This window comes from Neofelis nebulosa, chromosome 2 (genome assembly GCF_028018385.1).
Source record: "Neofelis nebulosa isolate mNeoNeb1 chromosome 2, mNeoNeb1.pri, whole genome shotgun sequence".
Taxonomy (NCBI): Eukaryota; Metazoa; Chordata; class Mammalia; order Carnivora; family Felidae; genus Neofelis; species Neofelis nebulosa.
In genome coordinates this window covers 93,208,442-93,231,286 of record NC_080783.1, presented here as the reverse complement: position 1 = coordinate 93,231,286, position 22,845 = coordinate 93,208,442, and the positions used below count along the sequence as shown (strand labels likewise).

Here is a 22,845-nt window from a genome sequence, read left to right as displayed (position 1 = left end):
GTCCGACTTCAGCCAGGTCACGATCTCACGATCTCGTGGTCCATGAGTTCGAGCCCCGCGTCAGGCTCTGGGCTGATGGCTCGGAGCCTGGAGCCTGTTTCCGATTCTGTGTCTCCCTCTCTCTCTGCCCCTCCCCCGTTCATGCTCTGTCTCTGTCCCAAAAATAAATAAAAAAACGTTGAAAAAAAATTAAAAAAAAAAAGTAAAGCTAAAATATGCATCTGTGTTACCTTATAGTATGTTAAAATTGGCATATAGCATTCATATCTTATCATTTAAGTAGTTAATTATATGCCTTCTTTTTTCTCATTTATAAGACTGAAGTCTTCCAAAATATGAATTTAAGGGCAGGGTTGACTTTCTACTCTATTACTCCAGCATTAAGGAGAACATTCTGGGGCCATATAATGATTTTTTATTTTTTTTTTTCCTATTTGCTAGTGAGCTAAGTATCTCAATCAAGTCTGGGTTTGAGTTCCCTTTCTATTTCTGACCAGTCTGTAAAATGAAGTTTTTGGTCTTCCTGACTTTGCATAGCGCATCTACATCTAAAATAAAGTAAATCAGTAAATTATATTTTTGATTATAGAAACTAGTTGATACTTAAATGACTTTTTTTTTGGTAGATGTAATAAAATTTAGTAGTAATTATGCAATGAAATATTTCAGTTTAAAGAATCTAGGAAAACTTTTTGTCAATGTGAGTGTTTAAACTTTGTATAACTTCTAAATCTGCTATATTCCAGGTATCTAATAAGGCTGTCGGTCCAAAGAATATACTTTGTTATTTGCAATTTCACAGCCATCATTTTATAAGGTTTAACATAAAAGAGGCTATGCTAATGTCCTAAAAAGTCCTATGCAATAAAGATATTTTTCTGGTAGTAGAGAGTACTTTTGGAAACTTTGTTTTAATAACTCAGAATTTAAAAGAAAACAGATGATGATAATTCCAGGGCTTTCCAACTTTCCTGTCTCAGGCTCCACAGACACCTAAACAAAGTTGTAACCATCTTTGAAAGAATGTAACTGCTATTTAGGAGTGGTATTCCTAGACCAAAATAAAATTCACCAAAGCAAGCTGGTAATCTTATGGAGTTTGACCTACCTTTCCACACACTAATGGATTGAGATTTTAAATGTTTAATATAGTCAGTTCTTCCCCTGAGAACAATGGCAAAGTATTGATCCAATTTCTCAGGTTGTTTGTCTTATGACATGGACAAAACATTTGCCTCCAGTTTTCTGCACACCTCTCCTAAACAAATACTTTAAACTACTTTGACTCAAGTCATCAGATACTTCTCAGTATGATATATTATTAGATAAGTAGTAGTACTAAAATGTGTAAATTGAAATAGTAAATCATTAAATGTTAAGAAATGATCTCATTTTAACTCATAAGGTACTCCCAGATCCTCACTTGGAAGTGAGGAAAAGAGGATCAGATTTTTTTTTCCCTGTCTTACTGTTAGAACTGTGTTCTCATTATTTTAGCTAAGTGTCAGTAAATAGAACACACACTTTCTAGTTAAAATGTTTGCTGTTATTTTATACAATAGGAAAATACAAGTAAATTGATCTAGGTTATTTCCTCAGACTTAATATCATCAATATTTTACATCCTCCAAAAACCGATCTTGTTGTTGTTGTTGTTGTTGTTGTTGTTGTTGTTGTTGTTGTTGTTTTGGGGGGTGGGTAGGGGATGTGTTACCACTTGAATGATGGAGGAAACAAATGCACAGTAGGTAATGAAGTAGGAAGTAGTTTCATCAATCAGATGACCTGATTCAGAGAGCTGTATTTTCACCTATGTTCACTGTACTTACCTAAACAGCAAAATTTGTGATTAGTAATATTGATAGAAAAGTCATTTCAGGTTTCTGGGCTTCAGTCCCATTAGATGTTTAAGTTATTAAATAAATGCCTTTAGTTATAATATAGATAGAGGTACTATTAATGGGTCCTATTCAGCTCCTCTTTTTCCATAATTTCAACAATACTTTTTGGACACCTATTACGTGTAATGTTTGTACTTTACAAAGTCACAATGTTCGATATATGCTCTATTGGTAATTCTGTAATCACTAATTCATCCCTAGCTTCATATGCATATGGGTAACTAAAATGGAATGTGAAGCATCCCTTGGCCAAGTAATCTGATGGTCCAAGCAATGTACTCTGCATATAAATTGTGGTGTAAAATATTTTTGGCAGAAAAACTGCTTCTTTCACAGCAATTGGATTTAGATTTATGAATGTTGCCAGTGAAGCTATCTGTGGTATATTTTATGTAAATGAGTTTTTAAAACATTAGTGAAGTTTCCATAGTCAGGAATTGGAATTCTCCTATGACAGGTTAACCTTGTACATAGTCATATTTGATCATATTCTGTTGCCAAAATCTCTAAGTATGTGGGTAAAACTAATCCTTTCAATTATGAGATAGGTATAAGAATATGCAATTATTAATGGTTCTCACTATGGGCTTTCCTTTGGGGTATACACTAGCATGAAAATAACTTTCCTGAAAAATAAATGTCACTGTTGCTTAATCCTGTTTAATTTCAAAATTATTTTATACTTATTGAATTTATGACCTTGACTTTCACAGAGATCCTCTGGGTTTATGTCTTTGGGTGAAAGAAAGAAAAAAAAATGTTGCTAGAGGCTCTCCAAATCCTTCATCACGCAAGTGTAGATGAAAATGATTTAAAAATCTCATTGAATTAAAAGGGCATCTAATTCAAAATCTTCTTTAAAATGGGATCTAAATATAAATATAGTCACTAAAATATTTAGAAGTTATTTATATAAAGTCCCCTGGAATTTTATATTTGAAACTTGTATGCCAGGAAAATTAATTCCACTTAATTACTAGTCCTGCTGTTTTCTTTTTTTTTTTTTTTTATTTAAAAAAATTTTTTTTTACATTTATTTATTTCTGAGAGACAGAGCACAAGTGGGGAGGGGCAGAGAGAGAAGGAGACAGAATCAGAAGCAGGCTCCAGGCTCTGAGCTGTCAGCACAAAGCCCTACAAGGAGCTCGAACTCACAAACCGTGAGATCATGACCTGAGCCGAAGTTGGGCCCTTAACCAACTGAGCCACCCAGGTGCCCCTCCTGCTGTTTTCTTTAAGTAGCAAATGGAATCCTTTTGTGACTCAGTTTCTCTATAAAATCAAGTAATGCTTATGGTGTCTATAATCTTATATTAGCATTTGTTATGTACCTAATACTAAATTAATACTCAAAGCTCTTAGCAAAGGATAGTAGAATTAAAGTTATGTAAAACAGTAGAGAAAATTAGTCTTTTAATAATCTCAAATAGAGCGATTTTCCTTAACCTCACAAGGATCCTTTCTGATGATCCCTAGATGTTTGTTGTACTCTGTCTTGTCAGTGAGTATTATTTGGGGAATGTAAAACCATTCTAATATTAATGGAAGAGAAATAGAACTTAAACATATCTATATATTTTGTATCTATAACTATATATATATAATGATATATGTAACTTAAAGTAGGTATATAGTATATATTTATGCAAACACATAGAAAAACAGATATGGGGAGAAGGGAGGAATATGGTCAAGGAAACAAGGTCTTGAAAGAGCTTTATAGAGAACTTGAGTGGTAAAAATGTGCCCTATATAGGAAAACGAATGCCTTTTCCATTATCATATGAAGAGAGAAGAAAAATAAGGGAATCCATACAGACATATTCACAGAAAATTGAAGGAGTTCTTATTTCTATTTTTCTCGGTTAAGAAGAGATGAGATCTTGAAAGTTTGAGGACATGGAGAAGGCATAAACAACCTGTAATATGGGATGGGAGAGATAGGAACCTCAGAAGAACCTCCAGTGAGTGTGAGAACATGGTTGACTGAAGATGGATACCACACACTGCAGTGTCACAAGCATAGGATTAGCATTTTCTTCTTTTCTGCCTGGTAGTCCAGGGTTAAGCAGAGTAGGAAAACAGCTGGACCAGTCTAGGTCTGAAGTTTTGCCAGACTGGCGGGCAGAAGAACAGTGGTGCCAGGTGGTTGATGCTGTTGGCAAAAGAGTGCCCGATGTAATGCAAGTGGAAGGCTAAGCTGGTAAGAGAACATTTTTTCATGAGGAAAAGCATAGAAATTACTGGAGAAAAGGAATTAGTCTATATGGACAGATTTCACAATTCCGGGGAGGGAAGGGCAAAAGAATGAGTTACAGAGGTGGCCCTCAGCCTTGACTGCACAGTAGACTCCCCTGCGTATTTCTCTAGGTCTCAATCTATGACATTTCTGATCAAGTTGATCTGCAGTATGTCCTGGGCAGGGGAAATATATTTTACAGCTAGAGTTGAAAGCCTTTGTTTAGAGTGGCTTGTAAAGAATCTTAAAGATTTTGCAAAGTATTTGGCAGTTTATTTTCAAGCAAAGGAAGAATCAGCAAAGGTTTTAAAAGTAGGAGTAGCATAAGTTATTTCTTTTAGAAAAGTAACTTTTTCTTCAGAGTGTTTGACCAATAATAAAAAGGAATGATTAGGGAAAAGTGTAGAGAATATTGTAGTATTCTGAGCCAGAAACGGTAAGATCTTGAACCAAGGTCTGACAAAGGAATTTAAGAGTAAAGGACATATTTGGGATGTTTCAACAATTGGAACTTAGTACACTTCTTAATATATGTATACAATGACAGAGGAAGGTCTAAGATAACAAATTTTCATTGGGGGTATGTTAATTTTCAATTGCATAAATTATCACAGACTTAACAGCTCAAAACGTTTATTATCTCTGTCTCCATGGGTCAAGAGTACAGGAATGACTTTCTTAGATTCTCTGCTTAAGAGTCTCAAGAGGCTATAGTTAAGATGGAGACCAAGGCTAGGGTCTCATCAGATGCTTGACTGGGGAAAGCTCTTCTTCCAAGCTCCCTTGGAATTCTTGGCACAATTCATCTACATGCACTGTAGGGCTGAGGTCCCTGCTTTCTTACTGTTTGACAGCCAGAGGCTGCCCTCAGATCCTGGAGGGTGCTTTCAGTCCCTGCAATGTGGCCACTACCCAGGCCTTTTATCCATAGCTGTTTGCATCTTTAAGGCCAACACAAAATCTCTTCCTCCACAAAAGTATCCCAGATACTCTTATGAGGGTTTTCATCTCATTAAGTCAAGCCCACTCCAAATCATCTCCTCCCTTCTTTGTTGTTGTGGTGGTGGTAGTTTCACACCTAATGTTCTATCATGGACACTGTGTCCTTTTCTTTTACTATTATTGAAATAAAGTTAATATACAAGGTTACATTATGTTCATGTACACAACACTGGTTCAACAACTCTGTATCTCACATTACCTTCACAAGTGTAGGTACCATCTATCACCATACAATGCTATTAAAATACTATTTACTGAATTCCCTATTCTGTAATGTTCTTCCCCATGACTTACACATCCCATAACTAGAAGCCCATACCTCCCACCCCTTTCATTCATTTTGTCCATCCTTTCATCACCCTCCCCTATGGTAACCATTGGTTTGTTCTCTGTATTTATGGGTCTATTTCTGCTCATTTTATGTGTTTGGTTTTTAGATTCCACATAAAAGTGAAATCCTATGGTATTTGTCTTTGCCTGACTTACTTGATTTAGAACAATACCTTCTAGATCTATCCATATTATCATAGATGGAAAGATCTCATTCTTTTTTTTAGATATTGGTGAGCAGTATCCCATTATACATACACCACTTCTTTATTCATCAATCAATGGGCAGACACATGGGTTGCTTCTGTATTTCAGCTATTTGAAATAATGCAGTTATAAACAGGGGTGCATATGTCTTTTCCAATTAGTGTTTTTGTTTTCCTTGGGTAAATACCCAGTAGTGGGATTACTGGATGATATGGTATTTCAATTTTTAATTTTTTGAGGAAACCCCATACTGTTTTCTGCAGTGGCATCATCAATTTATATTCCCACCAGTGATGCATGAGGGTACTTTTTCTCCACATCCTTGACAACACTTGTTATTACTTGTCCTTTTGATACTAGCCATTCTTACAGGTGTGATTTGATAACTCATTGTGGTTTTCATTTGCATTTCTCTGATGATGAATGATGTTGGGCATTTTTTATGTGTCTGTTGGCCATCTATATGTCTTCTTTGGAAAAATGTCTATTCAAGTCTTTTGCTCATGTTTTGATTGGATTATTTTTTCTTGTGTTGTAGAAGGTCTTCATATGTTTTGGATATTAACCCCTTATAGTCATATTATTTGCAAATATCTCCTCACAATCAGTAGGTTGCCTTTTTGCTTTGTTGGTTCCTTTGCTGTGCAAAAGTTTTTTTGTTTTTTGTTTTTTTTTTTTAATTTGTTATAGTCCCAAAAGTTTATTTTTGCTTTGGTTTCCCTTGACTAAGGAGACATGGCTAGAAAAATGTAGGTGAGGTCAGTGTCTCAGAAATTACTGCCTATGTTTTCTTTTAGGAATTTTATGGTTTCTGGTCTCACATTAGGTCTTCAAACCATTTTGTTTCGTTTTGTACGTGGTATAAGAAAGTGGTCCCGTTTCATTCTTTTGCATATAGTTTTCCAGTTTCCCATAACCATTTGTTGAAAAGCCATCTTTTCCCCATTGTATATTTTTGCCTTCTTTGTCATAGAATAATCGACCATATAAGCATTGCTTTATTTTTGTGCCTCCTATTCTATTTTATTGATAGGTGTCTCTTTTTGTGCTGGTACCATACTGTTTTGATTATTAGAGCTTTGTAGTAAATCTTGAAATCTGGGACTGTTACACCTACAGCTTTTTTCTTTCTTCTTAAGAGTGCTTTTGGCAATGTGGCTAGTCATTTGTGGTCCCATACAAATTTTAGTATTAGATATTGTGAAAAATGCTATTGGTGTTTTGATAGGGATTGCATTAAATCTGTCCATTGCTTGAGGTAGTATAAACATTTTAACAATATTGGTTCTTCCAGTCCATGAGCATGGGGGTATCTTTCAATTTGTCTGTGGCTTCTTCAGTTTCATTCATCAGCATTTTATAGCTTTCAGAGTGTAAGTATTTCACCTCCTTGGTTCAGTTTATTCCTAGGTATTTTATTCATTTTGGTGCAGTTGTAAATAGGATTGCTAATTTCTCTTTCTGCTACTTTGCTTTTCGTGTATAGAAGCAGCAGATTTCTGTATATTTTGTATTCTGCGACTACACTGGACTCATGTATTCTAATAGGTTTTTTTTTCCCTTCTTTAGGATTTTATTTGCATAATATCATGTCATCTGCCATTAGTGATGGTTTTGTGTTTTCTCACCAGTTTAGATGTCTATTATTTTTGTCCAACTGCTGTGACCAGGATTTCTAGTACCATGTTAAATAAAGGTGGCAAGAAGGACATCCTGGTCTCTGTTCCTGACATTACAGAAATGTTCTGTCTTCCACCATTGAGTATGATGTTAATGATGGCTTTGTCATATATGACCTTAATGTGTTGAGGTATGTTCCCTCTAAAATCATTTTGTTGAGAGTTTTTATCATGAATGGATGTTGAACTTGGTCCAGGTCTTCTTCTGTATATATTGAGATGACCTTATCATTTTCATCCTTTGTTTTGTTGATGTGGTGTATCACATTCATTAATTTGTGGCTTTTGAACCATCCTCACATCCCTGAAATAAATACCACTGGATCGTGGTAAATGTTCCTTTTAATGTATTATTGAATTCAGTTTCTTAATATTTTGTTGAGGATTTTTGCAACTATGTTTATTGGGATATTGGCCCATAGTTTGTTTCTTTGTTTATTTATATATGTATTATATTTTTTGCAGTGTCTTTGTCTGCTTTTGGTAACAAGATGATGCTGGCCTTGCAAAATGCATATGGAATCTTTCCTTCCTCTTCTATTTTTTTTGTAGTAATTTGAGGAGAATAGGTATTAACTCTTCTTTAAATGTTTGGTAGAATTTACCTGTGAATACATCTGGTCTTGGAGTTTGGTCTGCTAGGAATTTTTTTTTTTAAAAGCTGATTTAATTTTGTTCCTAGTAATCAATCTGTTCAGATTTTCAATTTCTTTCTAATGTAGTTTTGAAAGATAGTATGTTTCTGGACATCTACCCATTTCTTCTAGTTTTTCCAATTTGTTGGCCTATAATTTTTTCATAGTAGTCTCTTATAATCCTTTGTGTATTTGTGGTGTCAGTTGTCATTCCCTCTTTTCTGATTCTGTTTATTTGGGGGTCTTGTCTCTTTCTCTCTCTCTCTCTCTTTTTTTTTAATCTTGCCAAATTTCATCAATTTTGTTTATCTTTTCAAAGAACTAGCTCCTGGTTTCATTTATCTTTCTATTTTTTTCCTCTAATTTATTTATGTTATTTTTATTTCCTTCCTTCTAACTTTAGGCTTGCTGTGTTCTTTTTCTAGTTCCTTTAGGCATAAGATTAGATTGTTGGGGATTTTTTGTTTCTTGAGGTAGGCCTGTATCACTACAAATTTCCCTCTTAGAACACCTTTTACTATATTGGAAAGTTTGGGGATAATTGCATTGTGTTTTCATTTGTGTCAGGTACTTGTTAAAATTCCTCCATTGATGTGATTTCTCCACTGACCCATTGGTTGTTCAGTAGCATGTTATTTAGCTTCCATGTGTTCGTGTTCTTTTTTCCCCAGTGTTTTTCTAATAATTGGTTTGTAGTTGCATACCATTGTGGTTGGAAAAGATGCTTGGTATGATTTCAGTCTTCCTAAATTTATTGGAACCTGCTTTGTGACCTCACATGTGATCTATCCTGAAGAATGTTTGATTGGCCTTTGAAAATAATTCATTGTGTTGTTTTGGGTGGAATTTTCTGTATGTATCTTATGTCCATCTAGTCTAATGTGTCATTCAAATCCACTGTTTATTGATTTTTCCACCTGGATTATCTATGAATTGATGTAAGTGGTATATTAAAGTCTCCTAGTGTTGTTGTATTGTCAGCATCTACTTTTAGATCTTCAAATAGTTGCTTTATGTATTTGGGTGCTCCAATGTTGGGTGCATAGATTTGTACCGTTATCTAATTACTGGATTGATTCCTGTATCATTATTTAGTGCTCTTCTTTGTCTCTTGATAAAGTCTTTGCTTTAAAGTCTATTTTGTTTAATACAAGTTTTGCCATGCCAGATTTTTTCCACTTCAATTTGCATAGAATATCTTTTTTTTTTCTCACTTTTAGTTTGTGTGTGTCTTTAGGTCTATAGTGAGTCTCTTATAGGTAGCATATAGATGGAGCTTGCTTTTCATTTATTTTGTTAATTTATATCTTTTGACTACAGCATTTAGCCCATTTCCATTGGGAGTAATTATTGATAGTGATAAACTTATTGCCATTTTCTTATTTTCTGGTTGCTTATGTACTACTGTGTTCCTTTCTTCCTGTGATTGATGACTTTCTGTTGTCCTATGTTTGGCCTTCTTTCTCTTTATTTTTTGTGTATCTGTTATAGGTTTTTGGTTTTTGGTTACTATGACATCCTAAATATATGGCATTTTTAACATCCTAAATATATGGCAATCTATATTAAGTTGGTGGTCACTTAAGTTTGAACACATTCTAAAAGAACATTTTTACTTTCCCCTCCCTACTTCATGTATATGTTGTCATATTTTACATCTTTTTTTTTAACCTCCATTCTTTTTTTTTTTTTTTTTTTTTATGGACTTTTGTTTCCAATAAGTTACTTTAACATTTCTTTTAAGGCAAGTTTACTGCTTTTTGATTTTTGTTTGGAAAACTCTTATCTCTCCTTTAATTCTGAATGATGATCTTGTTGAATAGTGTTCTTGAATATAGATTTTCTTTTTTTGTCTGTTTCCTTTTAACACTTTGAATATATCATGTGACTCTTTTTTGGCCTGCCAAGTTCCTGCTAAAAAATCAACCGATAGCCTTATGAGGATTACCCTGTGTGTAACAGTTGTTTCTCTCTTGCTGCTTTTAAAATTCTCTTTATCTTTAATCTTTGCAATTTTCACTATTATGTAATGTGATGTGGCCCTCCTTAGGTTCATCATTTGAGGCCTTTGTGCTTCCTCAACCTGGATGTCTCTTCTTCTCCAGATTAGGGAAATTTTCAGCTATTATTTCTTCAAATAAGAATTCTGCACCTTTTATTCTCATTTATCCTCTGGGACCCCATATAATGCAAATGTTTATTTGCATGATGTTGTATAAAAGATCCTTTAACCTATCCTCACTTTTTTTGTGTGTCTTTTACTATTCAGATTGGTCACTTTTCATTACCTGGTCTTCCAGATCATTGAATCATTTTTCTGTGTCCTCTAATTCTCTGTTGATGCCCTTTAGTGTATTTTTCATTTAAATTATTGTAGTATTCTTCAACTCTTATTTTTTGTTTGTTTTCTTTCTCTTGAAGTTCTCACTGGGTTCATCCATTCTTTTCTCTAGTCTGGTGAGCATCTTTATGACCATTACTTTGAACTCTTCATCAGGCATATTGTTCATTTCCATCTCATTTCATTTTTTGAGGTTTCTTTTTGTTTTTTTCATTTGGACCATATTCTTCTATCTCCCCATTTTGTTTGACTTTTTATTTGTATCAGTTAGGCAGAAGAGCTATTCACCTAAACTAGAGGTATGTCTGATGATTTTGGCTGGATGGATGGAGCTGTGCCTGCTGCATGCAGGGGTCCTGGGTTCTTTGTGCTGGGGCTGCCCTGGCAAGATAGCTGAAGCTGAAGTGAATGAAAGCTTGGGTGTCCTAGGGCACTCTGCACAAAGGGGCACCCTGGCAGGGTGCCTACAGCCTTTATGGGCATGGGTTTTGTGTCCCAGGGTACTCCACACCAGGGCATCCTGGAAGGGTGGCTGGAGCTGAGGCAGGAATGGGCCAGGTGTTGCCAAGCACTCCACAAGGGGTTGCCCTGCCAAGTTGTCTGGAGCCTGAGTGGTACAGACCTGGAGTGTTTGGGGGTGCTTTGTGCATGTGTCTCCTTGGTAAGATGGCTAGAGGTGCAGTGAGTGCTGACCAATGATGACCAGGTATGAGCTGTCCTGGAGCCTCCTTGGTGGGACAGCTGGCTGGGGCTAGTGTTGTTTAGGGGCAAGGGTCTCACTGAGAAGGTAGGCAAGGTATGGTTCCTGGATCCTTTTTTTTGGTCCACACTACCAAGATAGAGGGAGAACATAAACTGTGGCATTCAACAGGCCCTATGACTTAGAAAGAGTTCCAGCAGCTCTCCCACTGTTGAGCAGAGGTCTAGGCCTGCAACCTTTATGTCCAAATTGTACTTTTAAATTTTTTTCTTTTAATGTTTATTTTTGAGACAGAGACAGAGCATGATCAGGGGAGGGGCAGAGAGAGAGGGGAAAACAGAATCGGAAGCAGGCTCCAGGCTCTGAGCTGTCAGCACAGAGCCTGATGGGGGCTTGAACTCATGAGCTGTGAGATCATGACCTGATCTCAAGTCGGACATTTAAAGGACTGAGCCATCCAAGTTGCTCTTTTAAACTGTGGCCTTTTTTGTGGAGCTATTGTGGGCTGGGTGCCCAGGGGGTTGTTAAGGTGGCAGGGTGACTAGGATGCCTGGACCCTGCTTCTGTCTATGTTGTCAAGATGGAGGGGAAATGTAAACTGTGATGCTCTCCAGCCCCTCCAACCTGGAGAGAATTTCAGCAGCTTTGTTTGGCAGAGATCTAAGCCTGGCTCCTTTTTATTTTAGTTGCTCTTTTAAACCATGGCTTGGTTGGTTTTTTTTCTGTGCCCCAGGTAGACAAACCTACTTGTGGCCCCTCCATACTATCGTAGTTAACAGTGTTGGGTTTGCGGTTTCTTTAGTTACCATGTTGCCATCTCTCTTGCCATTCTCTATGTTGTCTGTTTTGTTGTGCAGAAGTTGTTAAGTCAGCCCATAGTTCTTCAGGAGGAATTGCTATATAAATAGGTGTAAATTTGGTGTTTCCATGGAGGAGGTGAATTCAGGGTCATCTCATGCCACCATATTGGGCCAAACTCTCAATCTCCTTTTTGATCATCTCAAAAACAACTAATTTGATGTATTATTATCAGTGAATTCTCCTCCTTTTTGCCACATACCATAGCCTAATCATGGGAGTGGTTTCCTGTTACATTCACAGGTCCTGCCCACACTCAAAGGGATGAAATTATATAGGCATGCACACCAGGGTACAGGGATCAGATATGATGCACTTAGTTAAAATGAATAATACAGGAGAAGTAACATGTTTTTCAAGGAAATTGGCCTCAGTTTTAGATACGTTGAATTTGGAGATAATTGGCCATCCAATTAGAGTGTATCAGTAGGTCTTATAAAGTTAGTAGGGAGATTAGAATTGTAAATATGTTTGGTAGTGATCAGTAGAGGTGATAGTTAAAAAATGAGATCCTCCAGAGAAAGACTGTAGTAAGAAGTGGACTGGGGACAAGAGCAAGGCCAGGTAAGCTAGAACACCTGCCTGTGCACTTCCACCCATGTCTCTTGATTGCAGTCTAATCTCATCATTCAACCTTTCGTTGTTCCTATAGTTCCTCTTTTAATAATATCCTGCTCTTGCTATTGTGTTGTCCACTCTCTGTCCTCCTCCCACCTCCAAGCCACACTACTAGGAAGTAAGAATCAAGAGCTCTCTTAGTGAAAGCTTGGCAGATGAAAGACACTAAGAAAAATGGACTCTCTTATGCACCCTGATCCCAGATGGGGAGTTGTGGGAATTATAGAACACAAGGGTCAGTGAGAAGATATGGTGCCATCATTTGCCCTGACCCACCTTATTTCTTCATCACAGAGAGCAGGACTGTGAACTTTTCTTTACTCCCCTCCCAGAATTGGCTATCAAGTGTTAGATGGCACAAATTTGGGATGCAGATGTAAGTATATGTACTTATCTCTTAAAATGATGGTCTGTTTGAGTAGAAAATCACTGAAACCATTGCAGTAATATTATTGAACAATCTGAGCTATGATACTGGAAAAAGAAAGTAAACTTTATCAGTACATCTTGACCAAACTTTCCTCCCTTAAATCTTTTTCTTTCAGGTTATATTCAAGAAGAATGTGTCATCCCATGCCCGTTTGATTGCAAGTTAAGCGACTGGTCTAGTTGGGGGTCTTGCAGTTCATCTTGTGGGATTGGAGTGCGAATTCGGTCCAAATGGCTAAAAGAAAAACCTTACGATGGAGGTCGCCCATGTCCCAAATTGGATCTCAAGAATCAGGTAAAGTGCCTGAAGCAGCAACAACAACACGGAGCTAAAAATTGTCCACTTGATAATTTCTTGTTGAAATCAGAGTCATTATCATGTTGCAAGTAGTTCAGGAGAGGGGTAAGGAGGACATGAAGTAATATAACAGTTAGTAATAGAAGACTTGCCCACTCCTAGGTAGAGACCAACCTGGTATTACTAGAAATAATAACGTTTACATAAATTAAATCCTCTTGATTTTTAAATGTTTTTGAAGCATAATTTGATTAATGTTATTATAAAAGTGGTGTGTGTATATATGTATTTAAATATAAATAATCTGGGAGAATGTCAATTACTTTATGGAAGTAAGTATAGTTAGTGGTCTCATACATGTACTCCAAAAATGGGATTCTATTTTCCTTCACCTAACTCTTGATCTAATTTTCCTTTCTTCTCAATGTTACCAAAGTTTCCAGATTTTCATGTCTTTTCTGAGCTATTTCTCTGTTTCCCAAAAAGTCAAAGCTATTTTCATAAATGGAACCCCAAAGGATACCCTTCCATATGGACATCTAATAAAATTGTCATCCTAAGCAAAGTTGATTAGAGTATGTTAGTTGGCTTTACCCATATAACAGTCTAAGATTTAGTTAAGAATTATAATAAAGACCTCAGATTTCTCCCATGATGCATAATGGTTATTAGATTAGGACTGATACATATGTTTTTAATCAATTGAATAAGAGGAGCACAAGATGGTGATAGTTGAAAATTCTTTATTCTTAAACTGGTGAAGGTTGTCTTATATGTGTAGTTATATCCTTTGTGATCATGCATGTATTTTAACAGAATAGCTACACAAGGTTCTATTACTAATTCTATTAATTTTCTGCGCTATGAACCCCCTTTTGATTAGGTTTTTCATACAGATTGTTTAATAGAAAGGAAATCTATGTTTATTCTTAATTAATTTGAATAGCATGCATATGAGTAGGTGTCATTTGTCAAGTTGAGGCCAGTATCTTTAGCTATTTTTTCCCTAAGTTTTGCTAAAAGACCCATAACTCACTGAAAAGTGAAATTACCATTCCATCCAAAAATAGTTCTGTTGTAAGATGACAGTATTCTAGTCTTGTTTTTTAAGGTTATATCATAAAATAGCGACCATAGTTTCTTCTCTCAAAGCTATTGTAAACCTATTGGGGAAGACAAAGCAGAAGATCATAAAATCAACATAGAGGTTGTGAAAACAAAACAAACCCCAAAACTCCACATGAACAGTAGTTTGGTGAAGGGAAGATTAAGATATAGGAGTAATAAAAACAGGAGGGAAATAATCAGAACAGAGATGGCATAAGGAGATCAGCCTTACTTTAGTACAAAGAAAGGTATAATACAGGTTTATGATTACAAGGAGATTTTTCAAGTGAATTTTATGTATGAGGACTATGTGACACTCCCTAGGGGATTTTCAGGCATTTAGAATGGAAAATAACTACAAAGCTGTAAAAAATGCATGGCAATTCTTATTATTTCTCAAAACTATCTATGGAAGCTAAGCCTTCATAACACTAGTGTTAAACACTAATTTCAATATGCTAATTTTATAAACTAAGAAATTATCAGGGGATTAAAGGAACTTCATTGGAATGCAGACTTTAAGACTGTATTTCCACTATGCAAAGGCAAATGTGTAGAGGTGTGTCTATCAAATTTGAGAGTATGAATAAGATAAGATAAAAGTACTTGTAAACCTGTTGTGACTTAAGGGACACTTGTTCAAAATGCTTAATTGACATATAAGACTGGTAACTTTAAGAAGTAGTACAAGCTAAAAAAACAAACAAACAAAAAAAAACAACAACAACAAAAAAACAACTAAATAAGTCCAGAGGTGCCTAGGTGGCTCAGCCAATTAGGCATCCAACTCTTGGTTCCTGCTCAGGTTCTGATCTCATGGCTGGTGAGATCAAGCCCCACCTGAGGCTCTGCACTAACACAGAGCCTGCTTGAGATTCTCTGTCTCCCTCTTTCTCTGAGGCTCCTCTCTCTCTCTCTCTCTCTCTCTCTCTCTCTCTCTCTCTCTCTCCCTCTCACTCTTTCTCAAAATAAAAAATATACATATTTTTAAAAATAATAAGCCCCACTTTAAGAATAATTTAGATAAATTCCATAAGCAAAAATTAAGTGAAGAGGGGCCTGTCTGCAAGAGGTGTTTCTAACTCTTAAGCTCAAGAAGGGAATTTTAGCATTCCAAAGACGTTCATTTGTTACACTCAGAAATGAATCCTGGGATTGAATGACAAGAAATCAAATATAGTGTGGCATATATGCTGCTATAAAGAAGTTTCAGATAGTTAGTATGTATGTGGCTTAATTCAACTTGAATTGAAAAACTTCACCCTAATCCACACTCTATATTTTAACCTAAGTTAATTGGTCCAGGCGACATGTAATATGTCTTCCCTCTCACTTGCAAGTCTGTTAACAGCAAGGGGAAATACTGCTGTAAAAAAAATCCTAAATGGAGAAAAAATTCTCCTCAGAGCAATTCCTTTTCTAAAGCAAGCATACTTTTACCTGTAAGTAGATTTGTGGAAAGTGATCTTGCTGACTTTATTACATATTTACTCTTAAATATGATAGCACCCCAGTGTGTGTGTATGTGTATGTGTGTATGTGCATTATATAATATATAGAAATATTTTTTGAAGTTAGCCATATTTTCTTAACTCATCTGAATATAAATTGACAGGAATTTTCATTGTTGAGGAAATATTCTCCAACTTCTATTATTTATGGCAAGTCTTCTTTAGAAAAGATCACTATTTGAGGAAGTATGATCTAGTGAGAGGTATAGTAAGGCTTTTTGGTAAAGCTCATTTTTACTACTGGCCTTAGGTTATTTGTCTACTTTCCAGTTGGTTTTCATGTTTGGATTTATTTTCCTGTTTTTAGAACCAGGTTATACTTCCTCCTCTATTCACATAAGAGCTTAAAAATAATAACCAAATTTTAGCGGTAAGAGAGGCACATATCTTTAGTACTTATGCAAGAGGAAAATTCTGTATATGTCAGATTGAGCCCAACATATACTTCATATATGTATATATATGTATATATGTATATATAAATATAAATATATATAAATATATATAAACATATACAACTTGGTGTATGTATATATAATACATATGCCTATGTAAATATCAGCATACCTACACATGCTTATTCATTCCTCTCCTTCATTTAGAATGGGAGGTCTTTTGAGGGCAAAGTCTTTCTACTGTGTAACTCATTCCAGCCACTAGTGCACTACCTTGTGTATTGTCAAATTATATTTACTGGATTCTTTATTTTAAAAGAAGGCTTCTCAGGGAGCCTAGGTGGCTCAGTTAGTTAAGTGTCCCACTTTGACTCAGGTCACAATCTCGTGGTTGAATAGGTAGCTAGTTCCATTATAAAAAATGTTAGAACCCTGATCTCTTTGCTACAATGTGTCATTCAAATACTCAAAAATATTAGCCCTTCTAGAAGAAAGAAATAAGAACCTCCAAACTATTATTGCCTGAATTTTTTCAAGATTCCTCTGAAAACTCCTGGATGTGGAATCCCTATTGAAACATAACTCTGCGATTAAAAAAAAATAAAAAAAAAAGGGTTGCTGTTATGTAGACAAGTTCATAAACTGTTCTGAATCTATTAATGGAATCAATTTTTATAATCTCTCATAAAAAGCCTCCCTTGTAAACTGAAACCTATCAACATGAGAGCTTTCTCTCTAGAAGTGCCAAAGCAACAGCATTACTTGAATAGCTTTCTACTAAGTATATTTGTGACCCTGCAGCTCCAGCATAGAGTTTACCCAAAACTCTTATCAAGGCAGAAACTTTGTAAATGGTTTATTGGATTATCAGGTCAGCTGGCAGGTACTTTGACTCTCCTGTGCATAATAAAATACATAATATATTTTAATTTTTTATAGTCTGTAATGTCTTGAGTGAATTACTTATGCTGTATACGTTTGTTATTTTTTCTTTTGAAAGTCTCCTTAATAGAAGATTAAGTATGGGGAAGTTAGAGCTCTATTGGACTTACATTTCCCCTTAAGAGTTCTTCACATGACTGAAGGCAAGAGTGTTCTAGGAAATTATATTTTGTTTATAGGTTGCAAATCTGTGTGTTAACAGTATGTATGGGCAAAAAAAAAATCATACATTGAGATTCATTACCTATACTTCTTAAAGTACATGCTATCTACTTAAATACAATTTTTTTTGTTTTTTTACATTTTTTTTTCAATGTTTTTTATTAATTTTTGGGACAGAGAGAGACAGAGCATGAACGGGGGAGGGGCAGAGAGAGAGGGAGACACAGAATCGGAAACAGGCTCCAGGCTCCGAGCCATCGGCCCAGAGCCTGATGCGGGGCTCGAACTCACGGACCGCGAGATCGTGGCCTGGCTGAAGTCGGACGCTTAACCGACTGCGCCACCCAGGCGCCCCTTAAATACAATTTTAAAAGAGTTTTCATTATGTTTGCAACTGAGTGAGAAGATATAAAATAAATGTGTTTTCTAGAAACAATTGCCATTTTAAAGGTGTGTTGTCTCACCAAAGAGGAGGGATCTAAATTTGGAAATAGAGTTACAGTGCATTTTATTTTTCACAGCAGTGTAATAATATTTTGAAGAATGTTTTCTTTCCAAAGAAACATAGAAATATTTTCACATGAATATTTCTTCCTTAGAAGACCTTTTAAGATGAAAAAAAAAAAAAAGGTTTCTATAGATAAATAGCTTATCCTCCTTTTAAATACTGCTTCATTAATTAACAGTAGCATGTTATGATGTGGGAATAGGATAACTGTCATTCTATCTGAATGTCTGTTTATCAGAAAAATATAGCTACACTTGAGCTTTAATTTGGCTTCACCAGTTTTGGCTTCTTGCTTCTTTTTGACCAGGCCAACTCCCACTCATCCTAGGCTAGTCCAAATCATTCCTGGCAGTGTTTTGCTCACTTGGGACTTACTATGTTGGCAGGAGACCCAGACTGTAATGGAGTAAGAAGTCTTGTTCTTGAGTATTAATATGGAAGGCAGCCCAAGCTTATTCATAATTAAGTACATTCAGGTATACCATTCTTGTGTGTGGTGTTGGTGTTTGCACCTTTGATGAAATCTTGTTTTAAGTAGGAAATATCATATGCCATAAATCAAGAGAAACAGTGATTCATCCCTCAGGGTTTTTTGGGAGGATTTAATAGGGCACATATTCCTAGGACATTTCACCTCTCCCCTACATAGTACTCATTCCAAAACTCAGGTATATGGCACCCCATCTCAGAGGCAGCATGGAATGGCTCGTAAGGGCTAGTGTTCTTCCATTTTTTTTTATCCTTTATGCCTGCCTGCCAATCCAGACTGCTCTCAAGTTGTGATATGTCACTGAGCTGAGCTCAGAGGAGATGCAATTTTTCTTCTCTGTTCTTGCCCTGTCATCATTTCCAAGAAAAATTGGTGTTCTCGTTATTTTTTGTTTATTTTGAGAGAGAGACAGAGACAGCAAGAGAAGGGCAGAGACAGAGAGGCAGAGAGAATCCCAAGCAGGGCTCGAACCCAGGAACAATGAGATCATGACCTGAGCCAAAACCAAGGGGTGGATGCCTAACTGAGCCACCTGGGTCCCCCCAAAATTGTTTTTTCTTAAGAGATTTCTCTCCCCCACATTGATGCCTCCACATAAACTATTATTGATCATTCCAAAGTAATACCCCCTAGGTTGTTACAATCTTTTGAATTTTTGATCATTTTTGAGAGCTGCCAGAATAACTCATGAAGGAAATTTTCCTTTACCTGTTGTCCACTTTGTCTTGTGTTTTACTGTTTTAATATTAGGCATTGCTACTCTGAAAATATTCAAAATCACTTTCAGTTGTTCAAGATATTCTTAGGTACTTCTAGAATGTTCTTTATTAGGCTGGCTTGGTAAATGTCCCCAGTGCTGTTGCCTGGGAGCAAGAATTCATGTCTTCTTCAAGGGTCCTTCCAGCTGGACTAAGACTGAAACTGACATGAGATGGATTAACATGAGAAAATCAAATTTAACAGTGCATGAATGGGAGATGCACACAGATGTGGAAATTCCAAAGACAGGCAAAATGAGGTATACAAGTCATCCCGAACTAAAGAGAATGAGGTGGGAGTCTGGGACTTTAGGGGAAAGGAGTGCAATTCATGGGGTGATAAGAGGAGCAAATGTTTGATAATTAGATGTTTGCCCTGCCATGTGGATGGATCACTCAGATAAAATTTATCTCTGAGAATAACCACTATTTTAGGAAAGAACTCCAGTTGAGATTCTTCTGTAGTTAAGGGCGGTGCCAACGTTTCTTTTGAGCCCATAGGGTCTTGATTGCTTTCAGCTTGAAGTAATCTTCATGCCAAAATGGCCCATCTTAGGGCATCTTGCCCTTAGCCCCTATACTGTCCCTAGGCAGGAATTTCAGGATTGGCTGCAGACAGCTATTAAATTATGAAGCAGGTAAATTTTGTCAAATTTTCTCTTTGTAACTCTTTCACTGTGTTCCCACACCTCCTTAGCTCCTTAACTCCTGAAGTCCTGAAATACTACTTTGGATAAGTCAGTTTTAATAGGAAATCACATGGTCTTTGTTTGCAATTTTAGAAAACTGTCTTCTTAACCAAGTACTTAAAGTAGAAGTTCTCAAGTATTTTTCTAAAAAATAGTGGCAGAACATACTTTTTAAGGTTTTATGAATCATTCTGTCATTTAAGCTTTAAATACAGAATGGAAACTTCACTCTTTTTTTTGTTTTTCATTTTTTTCAGGCATTGAAGGAATATGCTTTTGACTTTAACCACCAGATTTGGTTATATTAAATATACTTTTTAGAATGTTAAGTTGAACTTATGAACTTGCTGAATATCTGTTTTTTAATGGCATGCTAATTCTCCAGCTTTTTTTTTTTAAAGATATAATTGACATGTAACATTGTATAAGTTGAAGACATACAATATGCTGATTTGGTACATTTATATATTGCAGTGATTATCAAGGCATTAACTAACATATCTCTCATGTCACATAGTTATCATTTCCTTTTTGTGGTAGGAACAATTATGATCTAGTCTCTTAACGACTTCAAAGTTTGTAATAGAGTATTGATTATAATCACCATGCATTAAATCTTCAGGGCTTACCTACTAGTTAAAGTTTGTACCCTTTAGATTTTTCAAGCTTTATCCCAATATCCCAATATCCCAGAACACAAGTTACCTAGATCCTGACTGGATCTTGTGATAAATCCCTACAGAAAAGCATTTGTTGAATCATGATTTTTCTTTTTTTTTTTTTTCTGTGTGACTTAAGAGTCAAGATAAAAATGGTCTCCCTGAGAAGTTTATCTAAATCTTCTGAAATCCAGAGTTCATTGTTTTCATAGCCTTTATTGATCATAAGAATAGAACAATCACCATGGGAGTGGAGGGTGTTTTAAAAAGTTTCCCAGGACCCTGCTCTGGAGACTGTAGTCTACACAGTTAAAGGGATTCAAGAATGTGTATTTGCTAACAAAGTTTTGTTTTTGCTAGTTCTTTTGGTCAGGCAAGTAAGTGGGTGAATACTGCCAGAACTGAGATTCTTGCCACTGAGGCTGCCATTTCTGCTGAGATCAGTTCTGGAAAAGATTTTCTCTGCAGTTGCCTTTCTCTGCAAGGCTGCCCTTCCTAATCCAAACAGTTAAGACAACCACTATTTGTTTGGTACTAAAAGCAGACCTGGGAGAACCCTCCTGTTTCATAGAAGGGGAGACTGAGGCTTACAGAGGTGTAATGACTTGCCCAAATCCACCCTGATGTATATAGGAGATTAAAGAGACTATCAGGTATGAGGTAAAATGCTGCCCTGTCATCTCCTAGCTGTGGGAATAGGAGAAAATTATTTAACCTTACTGAGTCTCAGTTTCATAAAATGTCAAATGGGTATAATAATGCCAACTACCTCATATGTATTCGTTAATAGAAAATGAAAATAGAAACTTTCCATCTCTTTGGGCATACAGTATGTGCTTGAAAAATGTTAGGTAGAATTGTTTTTCCTTAGTCTCTAACACATAATTTCTGTTAACAACTCGCATTTGCTTTTACCTATACCATATTGCCTTTTAGAACTAAGTTATGCAGATTGTTTCTCTTTTTACATTTAGCTACTTGAACATTTGTAGTCAAATATTTTGGTAATAGTAACTCAGCTTAGATACATAGTAAAAGCTACTGTCACTGTTTCCTATATGGAAAGTCTATTTTATTGCTAAACATCCTGTTCAGCACTGCATTTTTTTTTTTTAGTGGTAAAAGGAAACATAGCTTTTTATATATTTGTGACTAATCTCCTATGAATTTGTGATTCTTTGGATCTTTATTTTTTTTAAACATTTTTATGAAAGAGTACAGCAGAAAGATAGCCAAATCATTCTGGATAGAGCTCTATGAATTTTCATAGTGAACATTTTCATTCAGTTACCACCAATGTCAAGAAATCCTACATTATCAACATCTCAGGTGGCCCTTTGGTGCTCCAGCTTTCTTACTACCTTCCTTTCACCAAGTAGAACTACCATTCACATTTCCAACACTGTTGTTGAGGAGGAGAAATTTTTACTTTACCTTTCAAGATTCTTCTGGCTAGTCGAAGAATTAAAATCATATGGGACAGATTAATATGACAAAAACAAAAGTTGAATAACCATATACTTCCTGTATACATGGGAGTGACCTTAGAAATACTGAGTAACTCCCTGAAATGGCCAGAAGTCATCACCTTAAATACCATCTTGAGCTAAAGACCAAGAAGATATTGGGACTGGGGAGTCAGTTATAGCAGGCTACCAGGAAAAGTGCAGTAAACACAAAGTTGTTATACATATTTAAGTTGCTGTCTTCTCCATTGATCAGAGTTTCTAGAGATTGAGTCACCGCCCCCCCCTTTCCTGGTACAGAGAATGAGGCACTCTTACAAGTGGAGATTTCCTTTATACATGTAAGTATCTCTTACAAAAGGGTAACTTCTACCTGGTTTTCATTTTCATTTAAAAACTTTCATTTAAAAAACTTTCTGTAGATGGATTCTGCACTATATATTCTTTGGGCCTGCCTTTTCCTCCTCAGTATTATGTTTATGACATTTTCCATGTTGTGATTTGTACCAGTATTTCATTGACATTGCTCTGTTATGTCCTTATGTATATCATACTATTGAATATACCGCGTCTTAACTATTTTTGTTGTTGGGTCGACATTATGGTTGTTTTCAACTTGGGGATATTAGAAATAACACTACTGTGACCATCCCTGTACATGTCTTGAGGTGCTCATGTGTGTGCATTTCTGTTTAGTACATACCTAAGAGTAGAATTTCTGTCATAGGACATGCATATACATTCAACTTCAGTAGAGAATTGATTTTTCATTTTAACTTGTAAATTATCTCAGATTATCCTAAATGCAAATAGTATATACTTCTAAATAATGACCTGAAGTATGACCTGTCTGATACTAATCAAAAGGGGTCTGGAAGTCATATGGATACATTAAATGTTTATCTCCACATGTGCTCTTTG

General features: G+C 35.9%; 1 protein-coding gene across 2 annotated transcripts in view; it reads left to right on the top strand.

Annotated features, from left to right (window-relative positions):
• THSD7B (thrombospondin type 1 domain containing 7B) overlaps nt 1-22,845 on the top strand; it is a 1,116,594-nt gene that overhangs the window by 898,878 nt on the left and 194,871 nt on the right. For both annotated transcript variants that reach the window (XM_058715426.1, XM_058715425.1), the window contains one exon: nt 13,056-13,234. In XM_058715426.1, the coding sequence (XP_058571409.1) occupies nt 13,056-13,234 (179 nt within the window). The remainder of the gene's footprint in view (nt 1-13,055; nt 13,235-22,845) is intronic.